At 44.2% G+C, this 21,692-nt stretch overlaps 4 protein-coding genes across 4 annotated transcripts; all 4 read right to left on the bottom strand.

Annotated features, from left to right (window-relative positions):
- Positions 1-1,775: 1,775 nt before the first annotated feature.
- Positions 1,776-7,595, bottom strand: LOC108122553 (putative polypeptide N-acetylgalactosaminyltransferase 13). Its single transcript, XM_043211689.1, has 7 exons — positions 7,521-7,595; positions 4,491-4,651; positions 4,261-4,436; positions 3,742-4,205; positions 3,262-3,449; positions 2,923-3,105; positions 1,776-2,495 (listed from the first exon to the last, which is right to left on the bottom strand). Exons 1-7 carry the CDS (start codon positions 7,593-7,595, stop codon positions 2,084-2,086), a joined length of 1,659 nt encoding a protein of 552 aa, XP_043067624.1. The 3' UTR covers positions 1,776-2,083.
- A 1,149-nt stretch (positions 7,596-8,744) lies between these two features.
- LOC122321544 (uncharacterized) lies at positions 8,745-9,464 on the bottom strand. The gene has a single exon (XM_043211688.1). The coding sequence runs from the start codon at positions 9,462-9,464 to the stop codon at positions 8,745-8,747; it is 720 nt and encodes a 239-aa protein (XP_043067623.1).
- Positions 9,465-9,753: 289 nt separating this feature from the next.
- LOC108122589 (seminase) lies at positions 9,754-10,774 on the bottom strand. The gene has a single exon (XM_017237221.3). The coding sequence runs from the start codon at positions 10,754-10,756 to the stop codon at positions 9,806-9,808; it is 951 nt and encodes a 316-aa protein (XP_017092710.3). The 5' UTR covers positions 10,757-10,774; the 3' UTR covers positions 9,754-9,805.
- A 57-nt stretch (positions 10,775-10,831) lies between these two features.
- aqrs (aquarius) lies at positions 10,832-12,110 on the bottom strand. Its single transcript, XM_017237185.3, has one exon. The coding sequence runs from the start codon at positions 12,073-12,075 to the stop codon at positions 11,032-11,034; it is 1,044 nt and encodes a 347-aa protein (XP_017092674.2). The 5' UTR covers positions 12,076-12,110; the 3' UTR covers positions 10,832-11,031.
- Positions 12,111-21,692: the final 9,582 nt, after the last annotated feature.

The following is a 21,692-nucleotide window of genomic DNA, read 5'->3' as shown; positions in this document are numbered from 1 at the left end:
CCGCTGGAGCACTTAGAATGCGCTGAGTTTGCATTTGGCTTTCATTTCACCATTTTACTGACCGCCTTTCTTCTAGTTCCTCCCCTGGCACTTCGCCTGACCGAGCCTGGCCACGGGTTTTTTTTAGTTTTTTAATCAAGATGTTTTAAATGCGGCCACGCCAGTGAATGATGGATTTCATTTTGTCTTTTTTCTTTCTGGCCCCCGACAAAGTAAACAGAAAGTTGGTCGGAAAGTGGGGTTCGACAAAGATTTATGCAGATAATAAAATGAGTCTTCAAATGAATAATCAAGTTTTGCCTGGCTGGTTAGCCATGGGTTCGGTTGGGTTGTGTTGGGCTGGGTTGGGCATGGTCTCGGCCATAATTAAGGTCCGTCCTTGAGCCTGGCTCTGTTCACTCGATGATAGAGCAACTTTTTCGTAATCCGACAAAGGCAATACAACATTCCCGGGCCAAACAAGTCAGTCAAGGACTGCAACAGCGCCAGTACTAACGAGCATCTTAAAGTGGTCTCGCAATTTAACCTGTTACCTGGAAATATGCTATGGAAAATGAAATTTTCTAGGGCTTTGCCGGCATATTGCCAAGGTGAGTCTGGACGGAGTTCCGTTTATTGTTACCTGGCCTTGCGGGGGCAGGACTATAAAATGTCGCGGCTATAACTTGCCGGAAACTAAACGCCGGGACAAAGTTAGAGCCAAACAAAACCAAACCCGATGCCAAAGGAAAACTGAAACTGCAACTTGTTAGACTTCCGCCGGCATCCCACCTAGGGCTTTTTTGTTTTTTATTAAGTTCCGTGAAAAATGCGATTTTTACGCGCAGCTGCAGCGACTATTGTGAGGAAAATATTGCACTCCCAGATGCGGACTTGAATGCGAGCCCGGATACGGATGCCGGCTTGTCAGCCCTGTGCCCGTGGACACACTTGTTGCCATTGTTGAGATACAAAATTAACTTTTACGCTTTATTACCGCAACAATGGTGAAACAAAACAAATCTTAAGTTGCAACTGCCACACCATAAACTTCTGCCACTCTAGATGTTACTGTTTCTGTTTGTCCTGCTGCTTCTATTTTCTATTCCTCTGTTTTATTTGGTTTTTGTCTCCGGCGGACGGGCCCGGAGTCGTAGACGGAGCTTTTTGTCACCAGCATCCGGAGGCCATCAAAATTGCCGGAAGCGCGCGCCGGCCAGTCAGTGGCATTGTCGTCAACTCAATTACATTTGCGACTCCTTGCCCGCCGGCAATTGCAGTGCAGCGGAAAGGAAGCCCAGTCGCGACCCCGCGATACCACGGCATTCTAAACAAGCCTCACAATACGCGCGGCGTCGCTGGCTTTTATCTGGCCCCGCCTCCAGTGCTCCCGATCCAGGACCCGCCTCCTGCCACCGATTCCGTTGCCGGCCCATTGTGTCCTGTCTCGTGTGACGGATGCGACAGGAAACGCTGCGAGTCTTGATAGTCAGTCCACACAAAGGCTCGAAAAAAACAGTACAAATGGTGGCAGGCGTGTGTATCGACTATTTATACCCAGTACTCAGATTGCTTTTTTAAAAGATTTTATATTTCCATAAAGAAATCCAGAGAAATGGTTTTTATTAGATAAATACGATGGAGGTATTGAGAAGAGCCCTAAGACCCTTCTTTAAAGCCTTGAACCACGAAGTCTCTGTATGGAATGACTAGATATACTTCTTTCAAATATTTTCATCAAAAAAGACTCTGAAAAATCCAATATACCCTCAAGCCTGACATTCCACACATACTAGTATGAAAACCCACAACATCCAACAAGAAGTTGAAACTGGAGAAGAGTGCCGCACCTTTTCGTATATCTATGGCGCCATAATTTACTGCTTCCCCTCAGCCGGAGCCGTAATCTATGACGGACTCTGTTGCTCCGGCAGCGGAAATGTTTCACAGAGATTAGCACAACATGTCAGCATTTTGATTTACCTGCACGCCCAGAGATTTAACTACATCTCCGTCTCCAATTCACTCCAACTCACGGTTTAGGAGCTCATGTTCATCGAATCAGAATCAGCATTGGTATCTGTGTCGGTATCATTAGCCAAGTTTATGTTTGCCTCTCCATTTCCAATGCAAATTGAAAGGACTGTGATACTGCATGCGAGCGGCAGGAGTTCAACTCCAGTTGGTCCTTGATCGGATTATCCAGGCACAGGTGCGTTGCGGCGTGCATCAGTTGAGTCCCCGTTCGCACCCATTGCTGCGACTGCCTCAGGGTCTCGTTTTGGCCACACGGTCCCAGGCTAAGAATACGTCCAAATCCGACCCCCAGGCAAAGTTCCCTTTGGGTACTCAACTGCCCGGTGACGCGGAACAGGCTCCACTGGGTAATGTCCTTGCTGTAGCAGCTGGTAAGGATCAGTTGCCGACCTGTCTGTGAGTCCTTTTGGTTTCTGGCGTGAAGGCAACGATCCTCGTTTTGCAAAGTTCCTGTGGCAGCTAGCTCTTCGAGGTTAAATCTGAAAATTATTACAGCAAACTCTTTAAAAATATTCACAAGAAAAAATCTCTAAAAAAGACGAATAATTTGTATTTTCTATCAACTTCCCAATCAATTAATTGGGTATGGATCTATTATTTGAAATATGTAATATTTAACAATACATATCTGCTCAAAAATATTGTAATTGAATTGCAAATCAAATCGAATTGTACGAAAAAGTTTACTCTGAATATTATTTTACATTTAATTAATAAATTCCATTGGTAAATAATCTCAGTGGTTTTAAAAAAGACGACTGCAAAGTAAATATTTCATTTATAAAAACCTCTGCAAATATTTTTTGCTAACATATCTCCTAGGTAACTCATGGCTATTTTTTCTTTATTAACTGAACTCTTGCTGTGTTTTTTGATTAAGAACGCCTCGAATAACTTAGCACTGACCTTAGTTCGGGACTGACATTCCACAAATACCAGTGGAAGCGATGACACTGCTTCTCCCGCCGGAACTGGTGCAACTCTTCGATGGTGGTGTCATTCAATGGAATTCCCTTGGCCGCTGGCTTCAGTGCGTAGAACATATTTTTGTACTCGTCCAGCCAGGACTCGGCTATGATTTTTGAGTTGCTGGGGGTGCAAGAGGACAGGGAGAGGATTCAATCAGCATGTGAGTATGGCGTGATAGGAATGTTTATATTAAACTGATGCACGCTGAAATAAATTGAAAAATACCAGAGGACAGTGGCGACCATTTCACACCTAATCCCCGACTCCAAAACTCACTGCAAGTAGGTGGACTGGGCGAAACTCCTCTGTGAACTGGCGTGCTCAGTAAAGTCCCTCTCTGGCGGGAACTCGAAGGCATGGAAGCGACGAAAGATATGTCCAATTCGACTGCAGGGCACGATCTCAATTTGTCCACCGCAAAGCCACAATTTAATGGCCAGCTCGATGGACTCGCCGCCCCAGATCTGTAAGAGCACCAAAAACAAGGCCCAAAAGTGGTTAGGAGCACTAAAGGAAAAGTTTGAAAGCTTTAACAAAATGTTAACTAAGTTGGCGGGAATCTTTTTTAAAATAAATATGTCTTAAGGTGGTTTAAACTCCAAAACTAACTATAAAATATAACGAATATTAAGTACCAATTAAGAATAATTTCTTCAAGTGTGGAAATCCCCAAACTTGGATCTTTGTAAATGCTAGTTTCGTGTAGCCTGACATTAGTAATTAGGGAAGTTGACATTGCTAATTAGCTTTTCTCACCTTAAGATTGGGATTGAAGGAGTTTAGCTTGAGAAACCATTCGCGTGATATCATCAGGACACCTCCAGAAAAGGATGGACTTTTGTAGGGCGCCTCCGGACGCTCCTTGCTTGTCAACCGGCGTTTCAGCCAGTGGAAGTGCAGGGACCAGTCGAAGCCACCCTTTAGCATCGCGTTGCCCTTCCGGTAGCTCAGGGTCTCCGGGTCAATGGGATCCAGGACAGGGCTGACCGCCAGGCGGGGGTTCAACGCCAGCCTCTCCAGCAGGGGCTCCAGCCAGCCCTCGTTTACCTCGCAATGACTGTCCAGGAAGAGGATGTAATGGCCACTGGCAACGATGGCGCCCCTGTTGCGCGACCAAATCAGGCCCCGGCGCTCCAAGTTCCTTAGGAAGATGAGACCCAGCCGACTCCGAGTGGCGAAAACTCGACCCAACCACCGCTCGAGGTCATCCAGCAGAGTCGCTGTTAATTGAGTGTTAAGTGTACTCCTAATGGGTGAGAGGGTTCAACGGCCTACCGTCCAGGCTCCTGTCGTCGACGACGATTAGCTCGTGCAAGTACTCCTCCGGGGTGCGTCTTATCAGGGACACAATGGTCCGCAGCAGCATGGAGCGGGCTTCGTTGTGGAAGCTGATCACAACACTCACTTTTGCCTTGGAGGGTTCGGGCAAGGTGTAGCTATGGAAATTGCAACTATGGGATTGGGAGGATGACATTTACTAATTCATTATATAAGAAAGTATTTACCTTTCATGTCTGGTAGTTGGCAATCCCCTAAGGGCCCCCAAACTGTCGCTCATGTAAAGACTGTACTGGAAGAACTCATCTGGATAGAGAGGGGTACGAGAGACAATCGCTTTCCAGGCATTCACAAGGTCCACGACGATATTTTCACTATATGGTTCATTCTACAGAGAAGTGTTAAATGAGTTAATGGTTGCTTTTTCATAATAATTGTACTATGTGTTACTCACTTTTATTGGCTCGAAAACCCCACTTTTCAGAATCACAAATACTAATACCAGCTGGCAACTAAAGAATCCAAGGATATAAAACTTGCAACGACTTGGACGGCAATAAAGTCTGCGGCCGAACATGGTTGAAGTGGCGACTGGCGACTGAGCCGATTCCCCATGGCGTTCCAAGTTCAGAAACCAAACTGAAACTAAATGGTTTCGATGGAAATATCACGCCAGGCACCTTCAGTATTATCGCCGCCAAGAAATACTCCCGGCACCCTAATGACTCCAATATTTGTATTTGTATTACTGCTTTTGTTGTTTGTTAGTTGGAGAATTAGTAACTTTGATTGTGTCGTCACATGAAGAGTGAGCGATGATATCGAATGCCATATTCGTGACTTGCCCAGTCCACCCAGCCCCCCGTATCGTCGCCTTTGTGTCACACTTGTCATTGATAAATGCTCGATAAGTTTGGCAAATATTTGTGTGGAGCTCGCGAGGTGTTAATTGCAGCAAACGAAACTATCTATTACCAATGAGCTGTCAGGTTTGGCGGGGTTGGGCCTGCCAGGGGTTTTCGTTGTCGGACAGGTGAACCCTCACCTGTTATCGACAATATTTCATTCATAGCCGAGGGCCTAGTCGCCAACGCCATCAAATATGCGGAACTCTTTATCCGAGCATACAGTGAATTGTGATTGAATGTTATTGATACAGCGGAAACTATTTTGAAAACTGCAGTTCAAAAAGTTCGTTTATTAAAATTATTTCCATTCGAAATAGCACCCTGGAGATCCTGTGTATACATTGTTTTTTCATTATAATTCCATTATTATTTGCACTGGGGTGGCAGAGTTTTGCAATTCATATTTTTGCTTGCCAATTAATTGACTGTAATGATTTGCACAATTTTGCCGCATTTACCCCGCCCTGTGGCGGCAATTATATACTGATTTGGTTTATTTGCTTTCCATGCAAATAATTGCTGTTGATTCAGTTTGCAACATAATAATGTGATGGACCTGCAAATATAGACCGCTTTCTATGTCAATCAGTTCAGTGGCAAATAAATTGCCGCTGCAGGGATCCGAGGCGGAGTGAATTAAATTGGCTACCAAATGGCCAGCGCTTTCATTGAGTCGAGATTCAGTGGCGGCGGCACCGAGCTGGCCACTCGCATATTGGCATTGCCTTTTTATGGCCTTTTGTTGCTGCCATAAATATTTCAAAGCCCAGCGTCGCGTCGGTTTCCAGGCACACACACCAAACTAACGAAAAAAAAAAATGGAAATGGTAACAACTGTTATCCACACATGCACTTCGACGTCCTCCGGACTATTGTCCATATTGTCCGTGTGAGTGTCCGTGTTTGTGTTGGATCCTTTCAGTTCTCATCCGTCCTCTGGCTCCCTTCCTGTCTCACTTTGCCAGGATTTGTGATGTGATTTTATTTAAAATTGTTAGGCAAAGCGGAAGTAACTCATTCAGTTAGCAACAAAATCAGGGGCCGTGCCTCCGCCCGGCTAAATTGGAGTGTGACTTCCGCATTGCATTAGGGTTATACTTAGTTGTTAGTGCCGCACTGTGGCGGCCCCGCCGGCCGGCTGCCTCCTGCTGTTGCCCAGTTACTGATTGACTTACGTGCCTCTCGTTTTCCTCTTCGCTTTCGGTTCGGTTTGCTGTGGTAACGTCTAACGTCCTCTATTTTTTGCGCCCGGTTTTTACGTGCAGCGGAAATGCATTTTTCCAGTCACGTCTTCTCCGCCCAGACAAGTGTGCAGACAGACGCCAGCTTCACCTCCTACAGCAGCCCCCGGACCGGATCCTGGCTCCTAGATCCTCCATCCGAACTCAGCTCCAATTTCAGTTGCAGGTAAGACATACATCCCCACTGAGTGGCAACGACGGCCAAGGATTCTTTTGTTTTCGGTTGCTTGGCGTGGGAATTTATTAAGCCGGGCGTGATCTATGCGCTCGGTCTGTGTGAATTAAAGTGCTTTGTAATGAATGTAGAGCTGGGACCCTGCTCCATACCCTCTAATTGTATGCCGGGCAGCGTGTGCAGCTTAGCAATTAAGCAAGCCACCCGTTTTCAAGGGCAACCCTGGGGGCGGAGTAAATTCGATATTCAATATGTTTTCAATTTGCCCTATTCCTTGTATTTCTATTGCAAAGGCCTTCTCCGCGTTCGACAGCGTATCAAAGGCAATCGCAAAAGCCGTAAAACAAATAAAAATAAAACGAAATTATGCCAATAAATGAATTATAAGACGCACGCACAACGCGGCGTATACGCAACGCTAGTCAAAGGAGCGGGCGACAATGCCTAAGTGGCATGTAAATGTGTGTCAGAGTCTATGTGGCAGGCATAAGTGTGTGAGTGTGCGGCCATGATTATTATACGGCCACTCACACCCAGACACGCACATACATATGCGTCTGTGTACGTTATGATAATGTTAACAGCCCCGGCCTGGGCTTCTAAAATTTTATTAGCCCGCTTCTTATGGAACTTTGAAAATAATAACAAAAGCATCGCAAAAACCAGGCAAAGATTGTCCCCTAGCCCTCTGGCCCCCTCTATCTCACTTCCGCTCTGTCTTCCCCTCCGTCCCGCGCTAGCTAGCCATAAAGAATATTGAGGAAATTGCTTTCTTTGCACTCGAAATGCTCGACAGTCTCGGCCGCTTAGCAGGGTGCACTCATTTCGAAATTGTTGCGTATTATCGTAAAATTTTACGCACACCCATACAGCGGCACTCAGTTCACACGCACACCACCGCACACCCGAGTCCTGCCAAGGACGTGCGCTCACATACAAATGCGTTTCGGCGACGGCATTGTTGGGGTTCTCCCTGGAGCAGGCGGCGGCATTTTTCTTGTCAGGCATTTTCATATCCAGTTGCAGTGCGTGTGTTAGTTAAAAATATTTGCAAAACAAAAGAAAAGACTGCCAGTGGCGGATTCTTTTTTATGAAATGCGGTCGCGCCCTTGAATTATTTAGTTTAATTTAACAAAGTGCTTTTTCCATAAAGTGATACGCGGCTAATTCGCTGGGAGCCCATCCTACTCAGTTTCTTTTTGGGGATTTCTCCGCTTGGGGAGAGACAAATCACAAAACGAAAAAGTAAACCGAACACATGGACAAAAATATAATTTCAATGATTTTCCATTTCGATTTTTAACGTGGGTGTCTGAGGGTGGGGGATGGCGGCTCTGGGTAGGTGGTCTTAGAGAAAAAAACCATTTTAATGATGTTTACACAGTTTGTATGCTCCTGTCAACATCCATGCCTCCATCCACCCGCACATTATGTGCTTTATGGCGATTGACTAGAACTTTTCACTATGCCCGACGGAGTACTTTAGTTGATGACATTATCGCTGCAATACAAAAGGTTTTTTTGCCACTGCCACTTCATCTCGGCAGTGTTTGTACTCTGGAACGGCGCTGGAACGGTGTGCCATGGTCTTTTTTCTTTCATCCCGGAGCTGGGTTTTTCGTCAATGACACGGCACTGAGCCGGAGAATACCCCACCGGAGCCGGAGCTGGAGCTAAGCGTCTGCGCGTTTAATGGCTCTTGTTGGGGAACTTTGATTTGGCAACAGCAGTGCCAGCAATATTTCATTAATTTGATTGAACCTCAGCCAGGCCATCGGAAATGAGGCAGAACAATTTAATGTCATATTTGAAAAATCAAAAAACGAGAAATGGTTTTCATTTGATCTTAGCGAGTATGCGGGTTTCGTTATTATTTCATTAATGAAAAACGTAAAACTTTGTGATACAAAAATAAATAAAAGAAATTTATTTTCGAAAGAAATATTTTTGATATTCCAAGTTGTTTATAGTCATGTTTTCCTTTCATTCATCAAATGATGATCATTGAATATGTGTATTCTTTGCTTTGATATCAGCACAAACATAAACCTTATGTTAAAAGCATTTTTCTAAGCCTATTATCTTTCCAAAAGTCCAGCTGATGCAACAAACGATCTTTGCATTCCATACTCATAGTTTTTTATATTTTAAATATTTTAGTAAAGCGGATAATGTGCTCTCAACTGAACAAAGACATCTACGTTGCTGGGACTGGGACAGTTGTGACCTAGGATATTTATGCCGCAGAATTTGTCATTCCACATGTAGGGCAGCCCAAAGTTGGGTATGCAGCCCACCGTAAAGTCAGAGTTCTCCAAGCAAATGGTGGCGTTGTTAACCACCATTCCATCGGGATCCTTTATTTGGTGCATACAGGTCGATGAGGTAGCCGGTCGTGCCAGCATAACCTTTAGTTCTTCTACGTTCTTATCCCAGCTCCAGAGCCACACTTCATCTTTAAGCTGGGGACCTTTAACACAAATGGGTGGATTGCTGGGGAAGCGACTCTCCAACTCTTTTTCCAGCTCAAGGAGCGTCAGCAGACCCTTGGCTTCATTCAATGTATATCGGGTGCTGGCGGAACTATTTTTTACTGCGTATATGGTATCATCGTATACCTTTAAGGTCAACATTTCCGGCCGGACATCCAGCACACATATGCTGGCCGTGAGCACCTGTTTCCTGTTCACAATAATGCCATTGCACACGATCTTCTCCTTTTGCAATATTCGCACTACAAAAAGGTTGAGTTTTGTCGGCGGGGATGCGTCCTCCCTTTGGATGACAGACCTACGACCCCGAGATCCATGATCCGAGCCATAGTGACTCGGTCTGTAGCCAAAGTGCGGCCGCCAGTTCCCGAACATATACTTCATCCTAATGTGGTGCCTTTTTTTGCTGCTTTTTGTGGTGTGCGTTGAATCCTCCACTGTATGATCCGAATGCTCAGCAAGGACAAGGGTCGTTAAGACCACACAGATCAGCATCAATTTCCTCATTTCTACTGTAAAGACTGTATTAGATAAGTTTATCTTTTTGTAAGGCAAGCTAATTCGATGCATTTAAATTATAATTAAATGGAACAGGTTAAGGCTTTTAGAAATTCGGCACACTTCTCTGAATGGTATAATAGCTATTTTTCTCTTATAGCTTTCTAAGGTAAAAAAGATTTGTATTTCATTTTTTATTTTAAAAAAAACTTGGGAAATTGTATTTACTACAGTATAGCTTCCTGTACTTTATTATGTTTAATCAATTCCATGCCAGCAATCGAAAAACTGAGCGCATCGTAGATGGTTATATACAAATCGAAGCCAGTGTGGTGTGGGCAATTATGGCCATACACATTGATGCCGCAGATCATGCCATCGTAGACGAGTGGGTTCCCATTGCCATGCTGGCAATGCGTTGTGTATTGGGAATTCCTTACACAGATCATGTTGTCCTGGGCCAAGATTCCCTCTTCATCCTTCAAACGGTGCCGGCATTCCTGCAGCGGCCACACCTCCGTCTTCTGCGAGTGAATGCTATGCCGCTGTCTGATCCAAATGGGAAGATCCACGATCGCATGGTCCTGAACCTCTGCATCACACAGCTTCACCGTATTTCCACTTATATTTGGACTATGGAAAGGCGTGTCCAACATAATAATGTCCAAATAGGGGTCTTCGCTCCTCAGAAACGTCTCGTTGGAGTTCACCCGTTTTCCGTCATAGATCTCATTTGCGAAGTTCTTCACTGTCAGATGATCGAACCTATGGTGTGGAAAGCAGGTGTCCACCGTAGCCACTAGTATATCCGATATGATCGTTCCCGTGCACACAAAATGATTATCCCGGTAAATACGCACGATCAATTCGTGGAGCTGAAGTTTGTGGTCGCCATTGGTTAACTTAATCACTGGCTCCTTAGACCGTGCAGCAACATGATCTGGAGCCCCCACATGATTTGGAGCCCCCACATGATTTGGAGCCCCTTTATCTTCCACCTTGGCTGGAGATCGCTTTTTTATGTGTTTATAGTCCTTTTGCGTCTTTGAATTGTGCTGCGGCTTATAATCGGAGAGCATGTATCGATGATAATGCATATTGGGGGACAATGAATTTTCCACTGCAACGGCAAGGAGCAGGACGACTCCCAGAAAAGCTAAGAACCTGCTCATCCACATAGTGTTCTTATAACTAACATAAGCAAATTTTCCCAAAAAGATTGGCTTTTAAAATTGATTTGAAACACAATAAACTGGAACAAAATGAATAATTTGTTTATTTTAAATTCTGATTGTATACATATATACTTCTTAATAACATATGTACATAACTTTTGCTTTAAATGTGAAATGGCTGGAAACGTAAATTGTTGGATCCACATGTTGTGGATTGTTGGATGTTCATCCACAGCCCAAAACTTGGGAGATCCTTCCATTGAGAACTTAAACAAAGGCTACATTTCGGGTGGATGTGCTGTGTGAAGTGTTGGAAAATGTTCATCCGCAGCCCAAAACTTGGGAGATCCTTCCATTAGGGACTTAACCAAAGGCGACACTTCGTGTGGATGCGCTGTCTCATTGAAAGGACCTGTTCCGGTGAAAGACCGTAAGGCGTCTGTGGCCAGTTGGATGAAAGGAACCACCGGTCTTATTGGCAGGTATATGTCCATGTTCACAATGTCGTCCACCTCGCAGCGCTCCCCAAAGATGTTTATCCCAGCCAGCTGGTTGTCTTTTACCAGAGGATCCCCCGGGCGAGTGTTACACGTAGTCTTCTTGGTGTGCCGCCGGGTGCGGACGCAGAAGTAGTCCGGATGGTAGGTGTCGACGTCGAAGAAGTCATGGGCGTGAAAGTAGTCTTTGCACCGATCCAAGTTCAGAACCATAGTGCGGTAATACTTCAGACGTCGCGAAGCCGCACCTACATAGGTTATGGTTACTTCATCCAAAAACTTTGGTATCCTCCGGTAGAGTGGGATGTAGCGGTAGTGGTGATCCAGCTTATGCTTCAAGCCCAGAAGACAAACGTGATTGACTTCTGTATTGAATTTGTTAACGGGCAAATACAACCCGATCACCTCATGCGGCAAGGTCTCATTGAATGGAACCATGTCAATGGCCGCTAGCACAGACAGGTGGCTGGCTTTGTACTCGTGGGATTTGTCCCTGGGGGAAGCTCGAAAACAAACAGTCGAGGTGATCACCATACGCCGTGAGATCAGTGCGCCCGAACAGGTGACAGATGCGTGGTGTAGGATACTTATGTAGAAGCTTTGATGCTTCACCGCATCAAAGGGCTCTGGGGTACGATTTTCCACCGCGGGAGGTTGGTCTCGCTCCTCTAAAGCAGTTCTATTGTAGTCCACGTGATCCGAGGAACTGTGTCGCTTGTTATAATAAGTCGGTCTATGGTAGTTTTCTACGTATTTTTTCATCCATTTAGAGGATGTGTAGCTAAGGCCTAAGACCAGCACCAATAACGTCATTAAAACTCTCATTTCGAACTAACTGATGCCGGTGTTAACCATGGAAGAAAGACTTTGGTTCCAACTAATTAAGTTAGTTTCATGGAAAGCTTATAATGTATTATAAAAAGTAATTTTACTAGCCATAAAAAAGAGACCAAGTCAATTGTACTAGCCATTTCGTATATATCAGATGTCGACTCCTATATATGGCCCACAGTGATGGCTATATCTTCCTCAATTCTTATCCGATTATCCAGTACCTTAAACGATTTCTGGATCGATTCTCCGCCATTCTGCATCAAAACCCTGAGACAAAATATTTTTTAGATTTTTTGTCCATTTTTTGTGATGGGATCCCTTGAAAATGGTGTTTTGCCCTATATGGCCCACAGAGATGGTTAAATCTTCCTTAATTCCCATCCAATTCTCAGGAGGAGTACCTTAAATGATTTGTGGATCGATTCTCAAGCATTCTGCATCAAAATCCTGAGACGAAATATTTTTTAGATTTTTTGTCCATTTTTCCCTTGAATATGGGGTTTTTGCATCGAAAGGTAGTTTGAAGGACTGTTATTTTAGCTAAAGTTCATGGCAAAAATACATTTAAAGAAAATTCGTTGGATTTCGTGATATTCAGGCGTAGTAAGTTCTGCTAATCCTTTAAGAGTGTAATCGGTAAAATATTAATTAAAGTGTTTAGTGGAAGCCAATCAAAGTACCCATTGTTCTCTAATTCACTTGATGTCGTTCATATGCGCCACTTCTCTTTTTTGTTTACCTCCAGTATTTGCATTTTTTGCGCCGATCGAAAGGGTATGGCAGAAGGACAAAGACATTGCAACGTATCCAGGACTACTGCTGAGGCTGCTGTGTGCACATTGAATTATAAACCGAGCATCAATGTCTGTCATTTAACTCTTGCCTTTTGCCGCCATCGAGACTGGACAGTCCTGACAACAGCAGACGTCATTGTGCCGGACATGAAAGGCTTGAGAGCAATACGCAAGGAGGCTAAAAAAAAATACGCCGTACAACGAAGGACATAGATAATTAATTTGCTTTGATTAGAGTTGTCTGGCATGGGCAAGAGACGGCTTGGGCAAAAACTGATTCAGGATCTGGCCGGAACTGGCAGACGGAAATTGAAGTGTTTGTAATGTATGCGAGGAGGTGGGCGTGGGACTCCTTCGCCGCCATCGCCTCCAAGCCTTTGGAGGAAGAAAACGGATGAGCCAAAGGCATTTCCATCTGACTCTCTGGCGTCGACAGCAAAAAGTGACAGGCTCGTCGACGGCTACGGCATCGGCTACGGCGACAGCGAGGACGAGTGTGTCTAATTGATGGGCAGCCAAAGGCTTTTCCATGCAAATATTGCTGGGGATTTCGCTTGCGGAGCCTGCTTTCGGAGGCAGCTGTCGGGTCGGGTTCGCTCATCAATTATTTAAAATATGCTACACTTGGCACATAACTTGACTGACAAACATGTGTTTGCCAGCAGGCCCGTAAGCCGAGCCAGTGGCCATAATAGCTGGTCATTATGTTTATGGGCAGGCGCCAGGGAACAGGACATCCAAACAGCAACAGTAGCGAGAGCGGCTCACACACACCTGACTCGGAAAAAAGGATATGTGTTCACTCTGGGCCCTGCCTAACGTCCTTGTTGAAATTTATGCGTACGTGCCCGGTTGAAAAACGTGGTCGACGACAACCAACCTCGGGTCATTTATTATTAGCTGTAAAATGCGTGCTGGCTCCTTGTTCCTGGCTCCTGCCAACTGACTCCTGGCTCCAGTTCGCTTTCCATGTTATTTTAGTTTCGATTTTAGGGCTCCGGTTATCTGATAAATAAAATCCGAAACAAAAGCCTCTTCGCGATTTGATAGGGATTCTAAATAAAGGGGACATTATTAAAGGATTCATTAGCACTCAGTAATTGAAGCATTTTCCCTGGAAAGGTTCTAAAACACAATTATTTACCTAGTTTAAAAGTTCATTTCAGCTGGGGCGCCTCTCCTGTTTTATCCCAAAACACTGTCGACGGCAAATTAAATGTCACTCACACGCCATGTAAGTCGGGCAAAGATTTTGCAGCTCATTATGCAGCATGACGCAATGAAAAACACTGGCTCCCCGCGTGGCATGATGGGGTTGGGCTGCCGGGATGGGTGGATTGCGTCAGTATGGGTGATGGAGTTGAGCTTATTTGAATTTACAAGTTGCCAACGACTAATGGCAAATTCAATTTCGAGCGCAGAACGCTTTTAAAGCAATCAAAGGCAGTGTAGCTGCCCATCTTGAGCAGTATCTCTGGCTCAGATTTGGCTGCAGGGTCAGCTGTGTGAGAGTACATTTGTCTTGTGCTGTTTGGACATGGAAATGGACATGGACACGGTAAAGGCAAAGGGAGTAAGTTGCGATGGACACGAACCGCCGCTGGCCGAGCAGCAAAAGCAAAACCAGAAGCAAAAGGAGCACAACCAGTTGCTAGAAATCGGGGAGAGTACTCAGCGGTGGAGTCGTCTTTGATTGCGCTGCTTCTGCCGGGCCCTTCTGCCAGTCTTCAGCTCAAATACAGTTCGTTGCACATTTGAACATACCCTCAGAAAATAAATGCAAATTTAGCCATGGCAAACACACACACCCACCCACCCATATATTGGCCATAGACATGCGCTGCTCCTTTTGTTGCCGTTGCCGTTGCCGTCGCCGCCGCATTTCCCGAACGCCAAAGCCCCTCTCTATTTTGTTCTATTTTCCCGTATTCCCTGTATATCCCGCTCCGTCCAGCTCTTTCAACATATTTGTATAAATTTTCGATTTTCTGCTTCAATAGCCTGCCGGAGTTGTGCTGCACTGCTCCTCTTCACTTTGTTTATGTCTCAAGAATTCAATATTTTTTCAAACTATTTCTCCTGCCATTTCTGCTGTTTTTCTCGCACTTGCTTTGTTGTTCAACACTCGTTTCTGGGTGGTCCAACATACATATATGGTATTGTATTACCGCCAAAGGATTGAAAACAGTCAGGCACACACTTGGCAGTCTCCTGAAGAGACTGACGCACCTTTAAGCACTATATCTATTCGATTTTGGATGTTGGCAGACTCGACGGCAGCTACTGAATTTACTTTTCACTCTCACATTTTATATGCTCATTAAATTTTATTGCTCTTATATAGTTCCAAGTCCCCGGCAGCACGCAGGACTCGTTTTGTTTTGGCATGTACGTGCTTAAACGCTGCCTGATGCCGTTTGCTACTTAATGGCTAATTAGTGGTATAATTTACACCTTAATGACTCTACAACAATGCCCAGGCAGCTCTTTAAGCGGGAGGCAGGCGGAGGAGGGCTTGCCTCCAGCCAAGAAGCTACAGCCATGAGGCACTAGAGCGGGGACTCTATCTTCTAGCTTAATCCCAGCACCTTGTAAGCCACGCCCCCAACGAAGGCTCCCTTCTAGCTCCTCCGAGTGCGGCTTAAGACCAGGCCCACATTTTATCGCTCGGCTCATATGTACTATTTGTGCTTTGCTTTATGTGCAAATCAGCGTCCATTAATAAAGACAGCCAGCGAAACGTTACGTATACGCCGCGTTGCATTAATCACAGCGAACGATACACTCCTGCTCCTGGTCCTGCTCCTGCTCCTGCCCCGAACAAGGATATGCGTATTTGCCAATTGTATTGTGTGTGTTTGTGCCTCCTCTCCGGCTCGGCGTGTTAATTTCATCGCAAATGCCTTTTTTTCAGTATGAAAATTTATGTATGCCATTTTAGACAGTTTGATTTATGATCTCGCCTCCGGAATGAATCGAGTTTTTGCGAATTTATCCAGCTACAGCCGGCTTTAACAGCCAAACGGAAATCCTCGCCGAAGCCTTTTCCCATCAAATGTATACAAATAGTATTTCAATTAATTAATTGATTACGAAAATGTATAAGCTTACCAAAGCGTTAGTACCTTTTAGCCTTTAGCTGCATTTTGAATGCCGCTGTCGCACCTGCAATGTAATATTACTTTTCAATATTTTGCCGACTAGATTGATTGACTTGCATGCGATGCGAGCGCAGAAAAAAATGTTGTCACGCACTCTGCCATGTCACATATGAAATTATTCAAAATGACACAGGTCCTGACAAAGCTGCGGAGCTCCGTGGGTTGCAATGCAATTTGCAAATTGCCATAAGCTTCAATTGTATGAAATAAAATATTTGAATGTGATAAGGTCCACGGAAGGATTGCGCCCGAACGTTGAAATTGGGTGAGTGCATTGGGTGAGGACACCGCTAATGCGCCACGCGGCGTATACGCAATGTGTCAAGCATGACATCAGCTTTGGTGCGCTGGATCAAATAAATTGGCATTGATGTCGAGTAGCTATTGGCAATGCTTATCACCAGGACCATTCCGCTTGAAAGATCAATTACGGCGGAACATAAATCCGTTTAGAGCCACAAAATCTAAACGGCTTAAACCAAATAAAATCGCCGAAACTAAAGTCAACGGAGCCAGCTGGATAGCCAGCCCGGCCCATTCAATTTTTATTTTCTATATTTTATTTATGGTTCCGGTCCTTAAACCAAAACTCGAAACCTAGTCTGGCCGAGCCAGCGGATGACGACGAGGACAATCGGCAGCGCGTTAAAAAACAAGCGAGAATATTACAACATTTTAATAGCGAAAATGAAGATTTATTGCCCACGACGACGACAGCGACGGATGACGCCGCCAAAATGTGCCAAACCCCAAAAAAAAAACGACCGGAGTTGAACTAAAAAGCGCGTTTTAAACAAAAGAAAATCGAGATATACTGACCAACAAAAAGTGAAGCAGTAAATGCTTTAAATAATTCTTAGACTCGACTGGCGTTGGATGTATTAAGGTCTTAGAGCTAATCAGGGAATAATATTTTTAAAAAATAATTCTTTTCTTGTAAAAAGCACTTATACATTTTTAAGAATAATTAATAATTTATGTACCATATATGATTGTCTATAATACCCTTGGCAATTAAAAATGTCTAGGGTATCGGTGGTTGTGAAAAAAAGTGCAAAGTGTAAAAATCGCTGCCGCGTCACGTCACGTCAGCCGCATGATAGACCAGTCAGTGAGTTGGCCGTCGGACCAGTGGGCGTGTCCAGCTGCCGAGTCCCTTATCGCAGCCATAGTTGTTACCATTGTGTGGCTCCTGCTCCTGTTTCTCCTCAGTCTACTGCTCCACCTCCTGGTTCTGATCCAGGTCCTCCTGCAGCTCCTGTTCGAGCCTAGCGCACGTCGCAGTTTGTTAGCTGCAAGCCAGACCAGACCAGACCGTTCGTCCCAAAGCGTCGCCCATTGTTTGCTCGCCCACTGTGCACACACAACTGGGCGTGTCCAATCAAAATATGCAAATGTTTTATCCGTAAAACGTCGCTTTGATGGAATTTCGGCACATTTCGCTTTCAGTTCCTCGTCCTCTAGCTGCTGTTGTTGTTTTTGTTTGCTTTGGTTTGGCTTGGCCGGGGTTTGCCTTGTTTTGGTTGTTTGTGACTTTTTTATTTTCTATTTTAATACCCTGACAGAAGATACTATAAACTTAACTAAAAACTCCCTATATATTCCCTCTACGATCTATTCATAATTCAGATCCTTTCTTGATCCCTATTCTATTAAAACTAGCTTTCGAATAATCTTGTTTTAATGTTCATACATCTTTTTCTTACACTTTACCTAGCTTATGTCTATCAGGTAAGTACTTTATCTTTCAAATGATCTTAAAACCTAAGACTTAAAAGTTTAAACCTAAGATGGACCGACATCCCACCTCACATCTTCAACCTAAAAATCTCCCACCTTTTCCAGCTAGGAAGTTTAGAATAGCTCTTAGACAAGGGCATGCATTCTTCGGTTTCATCCAAAGATTTGTACTTTTTTGTTTCTATCTGAGGCAGCAGGGATAGAGAACTGGGGGAGGGAACAGCTACCGACAAATTAGCAGTAGTTTGCAGGTCCAGCCTGGCAGGCACACGTCAATCAGCGAGCGTCGTCCTCGTCCTCATCCGCCGGATTTATATGCATAAATTTTCGCGTGCGGTTGGAGCCAGTTTACGACGCTTTAATTTAATGTTGCCAACATTTGCGCGTCATTTTTGGTCAACCGTTTTTCAATAGTCATTGCCGGTAATGGGGGCGTGGCATTTGGCAGGGTGGTAAGCTGACGGCCGGGCAGGCAGGCTGTTGATGAGCTGATGGCCTCCGACCGGGCTTTGGTGAAATGTGAAAGCTCATTACGGGGCGGACTTTGTGAGTGTTTTTGTTTGTGGATGCCGGTGGTGGTGCGGTTTTCGGGGGGGAGGATAAACACGTAGTTGCCTTATGGGTAATGAATTTATGATATTATTGGCCTGGCAAATAGTCCAGCAATAATCCTGGCCAGACCTTCAAACACCTAACTAAGGGTCTTCCCACCAATCCACAAATATTTAAAGCTGGGAACGATTGTAAAATTTGCGGTTTTCATTTATCATACTGGGAGCCCATTGTACTGGGCCATTGATGGCACTTCGAGAGGCACTGGGCCAAGCCTAAATATTGTTTAGAAACAATGTTTAATGCGGTGGGCCAGGGCAATGGGTATTGTAATTACCGGCTAACTCAATAAACAGTTGGCATGTGAATTAGTGTTTGGAGAAACTCCATGCAAATTGCAATTAGTTTCTGTTTTGGATTTGCAATTATTATTGAATTTGGACTAATACGCAAATAGCATAGGCTGGTCACAAGCGTTCGTCCTGCCAGCAGCCAGAAACCTGTAACTCAATCAAATCGCCAAGCACAAAGGCAGCTTCTGATTCGAGAGTTTAAGCCCATTATTGATTCAAATGGGCTATTTTTGTGTTCACAGTCCGGGGGGACATGCAGAGAGTCGCTTCAACTTCCGGCATCACCTCATTAAAATTAGTATAACCCACACGCAGATATCTGACTTCCGTTCGGGCTAAAATGAAATTTATAATGACAGCTACAGCAAACAAACAAACAAATCATCCCCTTCCTGCCCGGTCCACAATTATGGCCACAAGTTGAGCGATACAACAGGAATATAATCAGCCAGAACCCAACTATATATATTAGAGAATATGTATGTATTGCAAAGTACCGATCCATGTAGTTCACACCATGTCGAGTTTGCCTGTTTGTTTGTTTTAATTAAAATTGCCGATCCATGTCAGGGGTCCTGTTTTTGTCTTTGTTCCGTTTTGCCTCACTAGTTCTGGTTGCACAGGGTTTTGTGCTTTTTTTTTTATGTAAATAAATAATATTTAATTTTCAAATAAATTACAAACAAAAATCATTAGCCAAGGACTGTCTGTTACAATGGGCTATTCCAGCTTAAATTGAAGAGAAAGTTTAACAAACAAACAAACATTTGAAAAACAATACTTAATTCCATTAATCTCAACTATATTGATATGAAAAAACATCCTTTTGTTGTCCTGAATTCATAATTGACATTTGATTTTGGCTATATCCCATTGTGAGAACTAAAGCTCTACATAATGGACTAGTGTATGACTTCGTTTATTGTCAGGTTGAGATTATTATAATTGTTTAAGCTTTTAAAGCATGTTGTATGTTTCTACTCCCAGAAAATACCACAAGAAAAAATTAAATATAGAAGTCTATGACTTTTGGCTATGAAGTTTTGTGGCCAGTCCGGATATGTGATTTTCTTGTACATGTGGCGAGGATCTGTGGTGTCCAACACACTTCCGGATTCAAGTGTCAAATTAGTGGATCCAAAGCCGCTCTTAAATATTAACTCTTACTTAAAAATGCACACAACCCTTCAGCGCCCGCCTGCCTGCCCCTTGCCAGGCCTGGTTACCAATTAAACTTAAGTGTTGCGTTTTTCCAACCAGCTCTTCGGCCGCAGCTCAGTCTCTAACTTCAAACTGGCAGATAGATAAACAGTCCGCCCTCGCAGGCGCAAATATTGATAGTCTAACACAAAAGTTTTATGCACTAAAAGAACGCCTAGCGGAGGAAACTGGCAACTGGCAACTGGGAAGCGGGAAAGTCAATTTTCACCCAAGTCGACGTTAGTTGAAAAGTTAGCAACACGGCCAAAATGGGTGGGGAGGGGTCTCGAAATACCAAAAAAAAAAGGAAAAGAAACATGAAAAAAAAGAAAATGAAAGCCGAAACGTAAATTTTTATCTGTGCGCGGTGCAGTGCAAAAAGGTTTCGAGTGCAAAATAAAGTTACTTTGGCAATGCGATGCATCAAACCGCAAAACAAGATAATTTCAACGGTAAATAAATCACAGCCACGAGTACTGGTGGGCAATGGGTTGCTGGGTTGCTGGGCGTATAGGTAGATGGTGGGTGGATGGTTAGTTTAGGGCTTAGGGTATACTCGTAGCTCTCGTAGTGTACGGTTCACTGCCTTGGCTCTTTCGGGTCTGCGAAACCCAGTTCCCCAAAGGGAAACAACTGAAAAGTTTCAGGTAGACTGTAGCAGGCAAATCCAAAGCAAAATCATTCCATTACCACCTCGGGCAACACTTGCGCAGGTTGCACAAAAAGCTGATTAGTTGCCATTGTGGCACTGCCAGCACGGTGCTGCACAGGGACAAAAATAGGGGGCCCTAATAAGAACCATATCATTAAAAACTTGCTTGAACATTTTTTAATAAATAAATATAAGCATTTAAGTTTAAAATTCCAACTCGATCTTATTATAAACTTCCCCTGATTTTTTCCAGTGCCCCTGCACTTCTGCATTTGCATGGCTGCCATCTGGGAGTCCGTAGGTGTTGGAAATGCTTTGAACCCCCAAAGGATTACCCAGTTGCATTGGATTCCCAGTGGCTCACATTTCAGTCGCTTTTATTGCAAAATTATTGAAATACCTCATCATTAGCAAGCGAGTATTTAATTGGATTGAATTCACTCGATAAATTTCCAAACCGATTAGACCAACAAATCAGATTAATTTGCAATTCCTCTATTCGGCAGATTAATATCTAACAAAAGCCTGTGAAGGGATTATTGAATAAGAACTTTATTGGGAGTGGAGCCATAAAAACCTGATCCAGAGCTAAGCTCCGTAGTGAAGGCCCAAAAGAAACCGCCAGGCTGGCAGGGCAATAAATAAAATGGCCTTGTTAGCCAAAAAACCGAAAAAGGAAAGGTGTCACACCCCCGAGTGGCACTGGCACTGCAACTGCAGAGAAGGCTTATGCCAAAGTTGAACTTTAAGTAGTTGCCACCTTAAGACGCTTCCAGCTGCAGGCGTGGCATATTGCCCTCTATATGGAATGCCACACCCTAAGACAATCCACTTTCCCAGCCTGCTACTTATACTGACAAAAAGTGAGCAAAACTTTTCCATTATTTTTATCTTCTTCACATTTTCAAGTGGCAAAAACTTTGATTCTGTATGCAAAAATAAGATGCCAAAGACCACAACAAAAATACAATCCGCAAGCAGGAAAAACAAAACCAAAAATTAAATATGCTTTTTTTCCCGACGCACACTAAGCCAAAACAGATTTTCATATGGCCCGGCTAAGACCTTCTACCAACGCCCCAGAGCCAACGGTTATTGTTGTTGGCCGGCCAATTCAAGGCCCCTCGGGCTGGTGTCTTTGCCATTTTATTTAGTT

Source organism: Drosophila bipectinata, chromosome 3R, assembly GCF_030179905.1.
Source record: "Drosophila bipectinata strain 14024-0381.07 chromosome 3R, DbipHiC1v2, whole genome shotgun sequence".
NCBI classification, from domain to species: domain Eukaryota; kingdom Metazoa; phylum Arthropoda; class Insecta; order Diptera; family Drosophilidae; genus Drosophila; species Drosophila bipectinata.
Note: the sequence above shows the minus strand (reverse complement) of the source record. Positions and strands in the feature narration are given on the sequence as shown.

Excerpts from the sequence above, each read along its gene's own strand:
- LOC108122553 (XM_043211689.1), bottom strand. The coding sequence starts at position 7,595 with ATGCCTGACAAGAAAAATGCCGCCGCCTGCTCCAGGGAGAACCCCAAC. Across the intron at positions 4,652-7,520 it reads TCGCCGAAACGCATTTGTAT|AATGAACCATATAGTGAAAA; the intron begins GTGAGCGCACGT and ends ACTTCTCTGTAG. Across the intron at positions 2,496-2,922 it reads AATGTCAGTCCCGAACTAAG|ATTTAACCTCGAAGAGCTAG; the intron begins GTCAGTGCTAAG and ends AATAATTTTCAG.
- LOC122321544 (XM_043211688.1), bottom strand. The coding sequence starts at position 9,464 with ATGAAGTATATGTTCGGGAACTGGCGGCCGCACTTTGGCTACAGACCG.
- LOC108122589 (XM_017237221.3), bottom strand. The coding sequence starts at position 10,756 with ATGTGGATGAGCAGGTTCTTAGCTTTTCTGGGAGTCGTCCTGCTCCTT.
- aqrs (XM_017237185.3), bottom strand. The coding sequence starts at position 12,075 with ATGAGAGTTTTAATGACGTTATTGGTGCTGGTCTTAGGCCTTAGCTAC.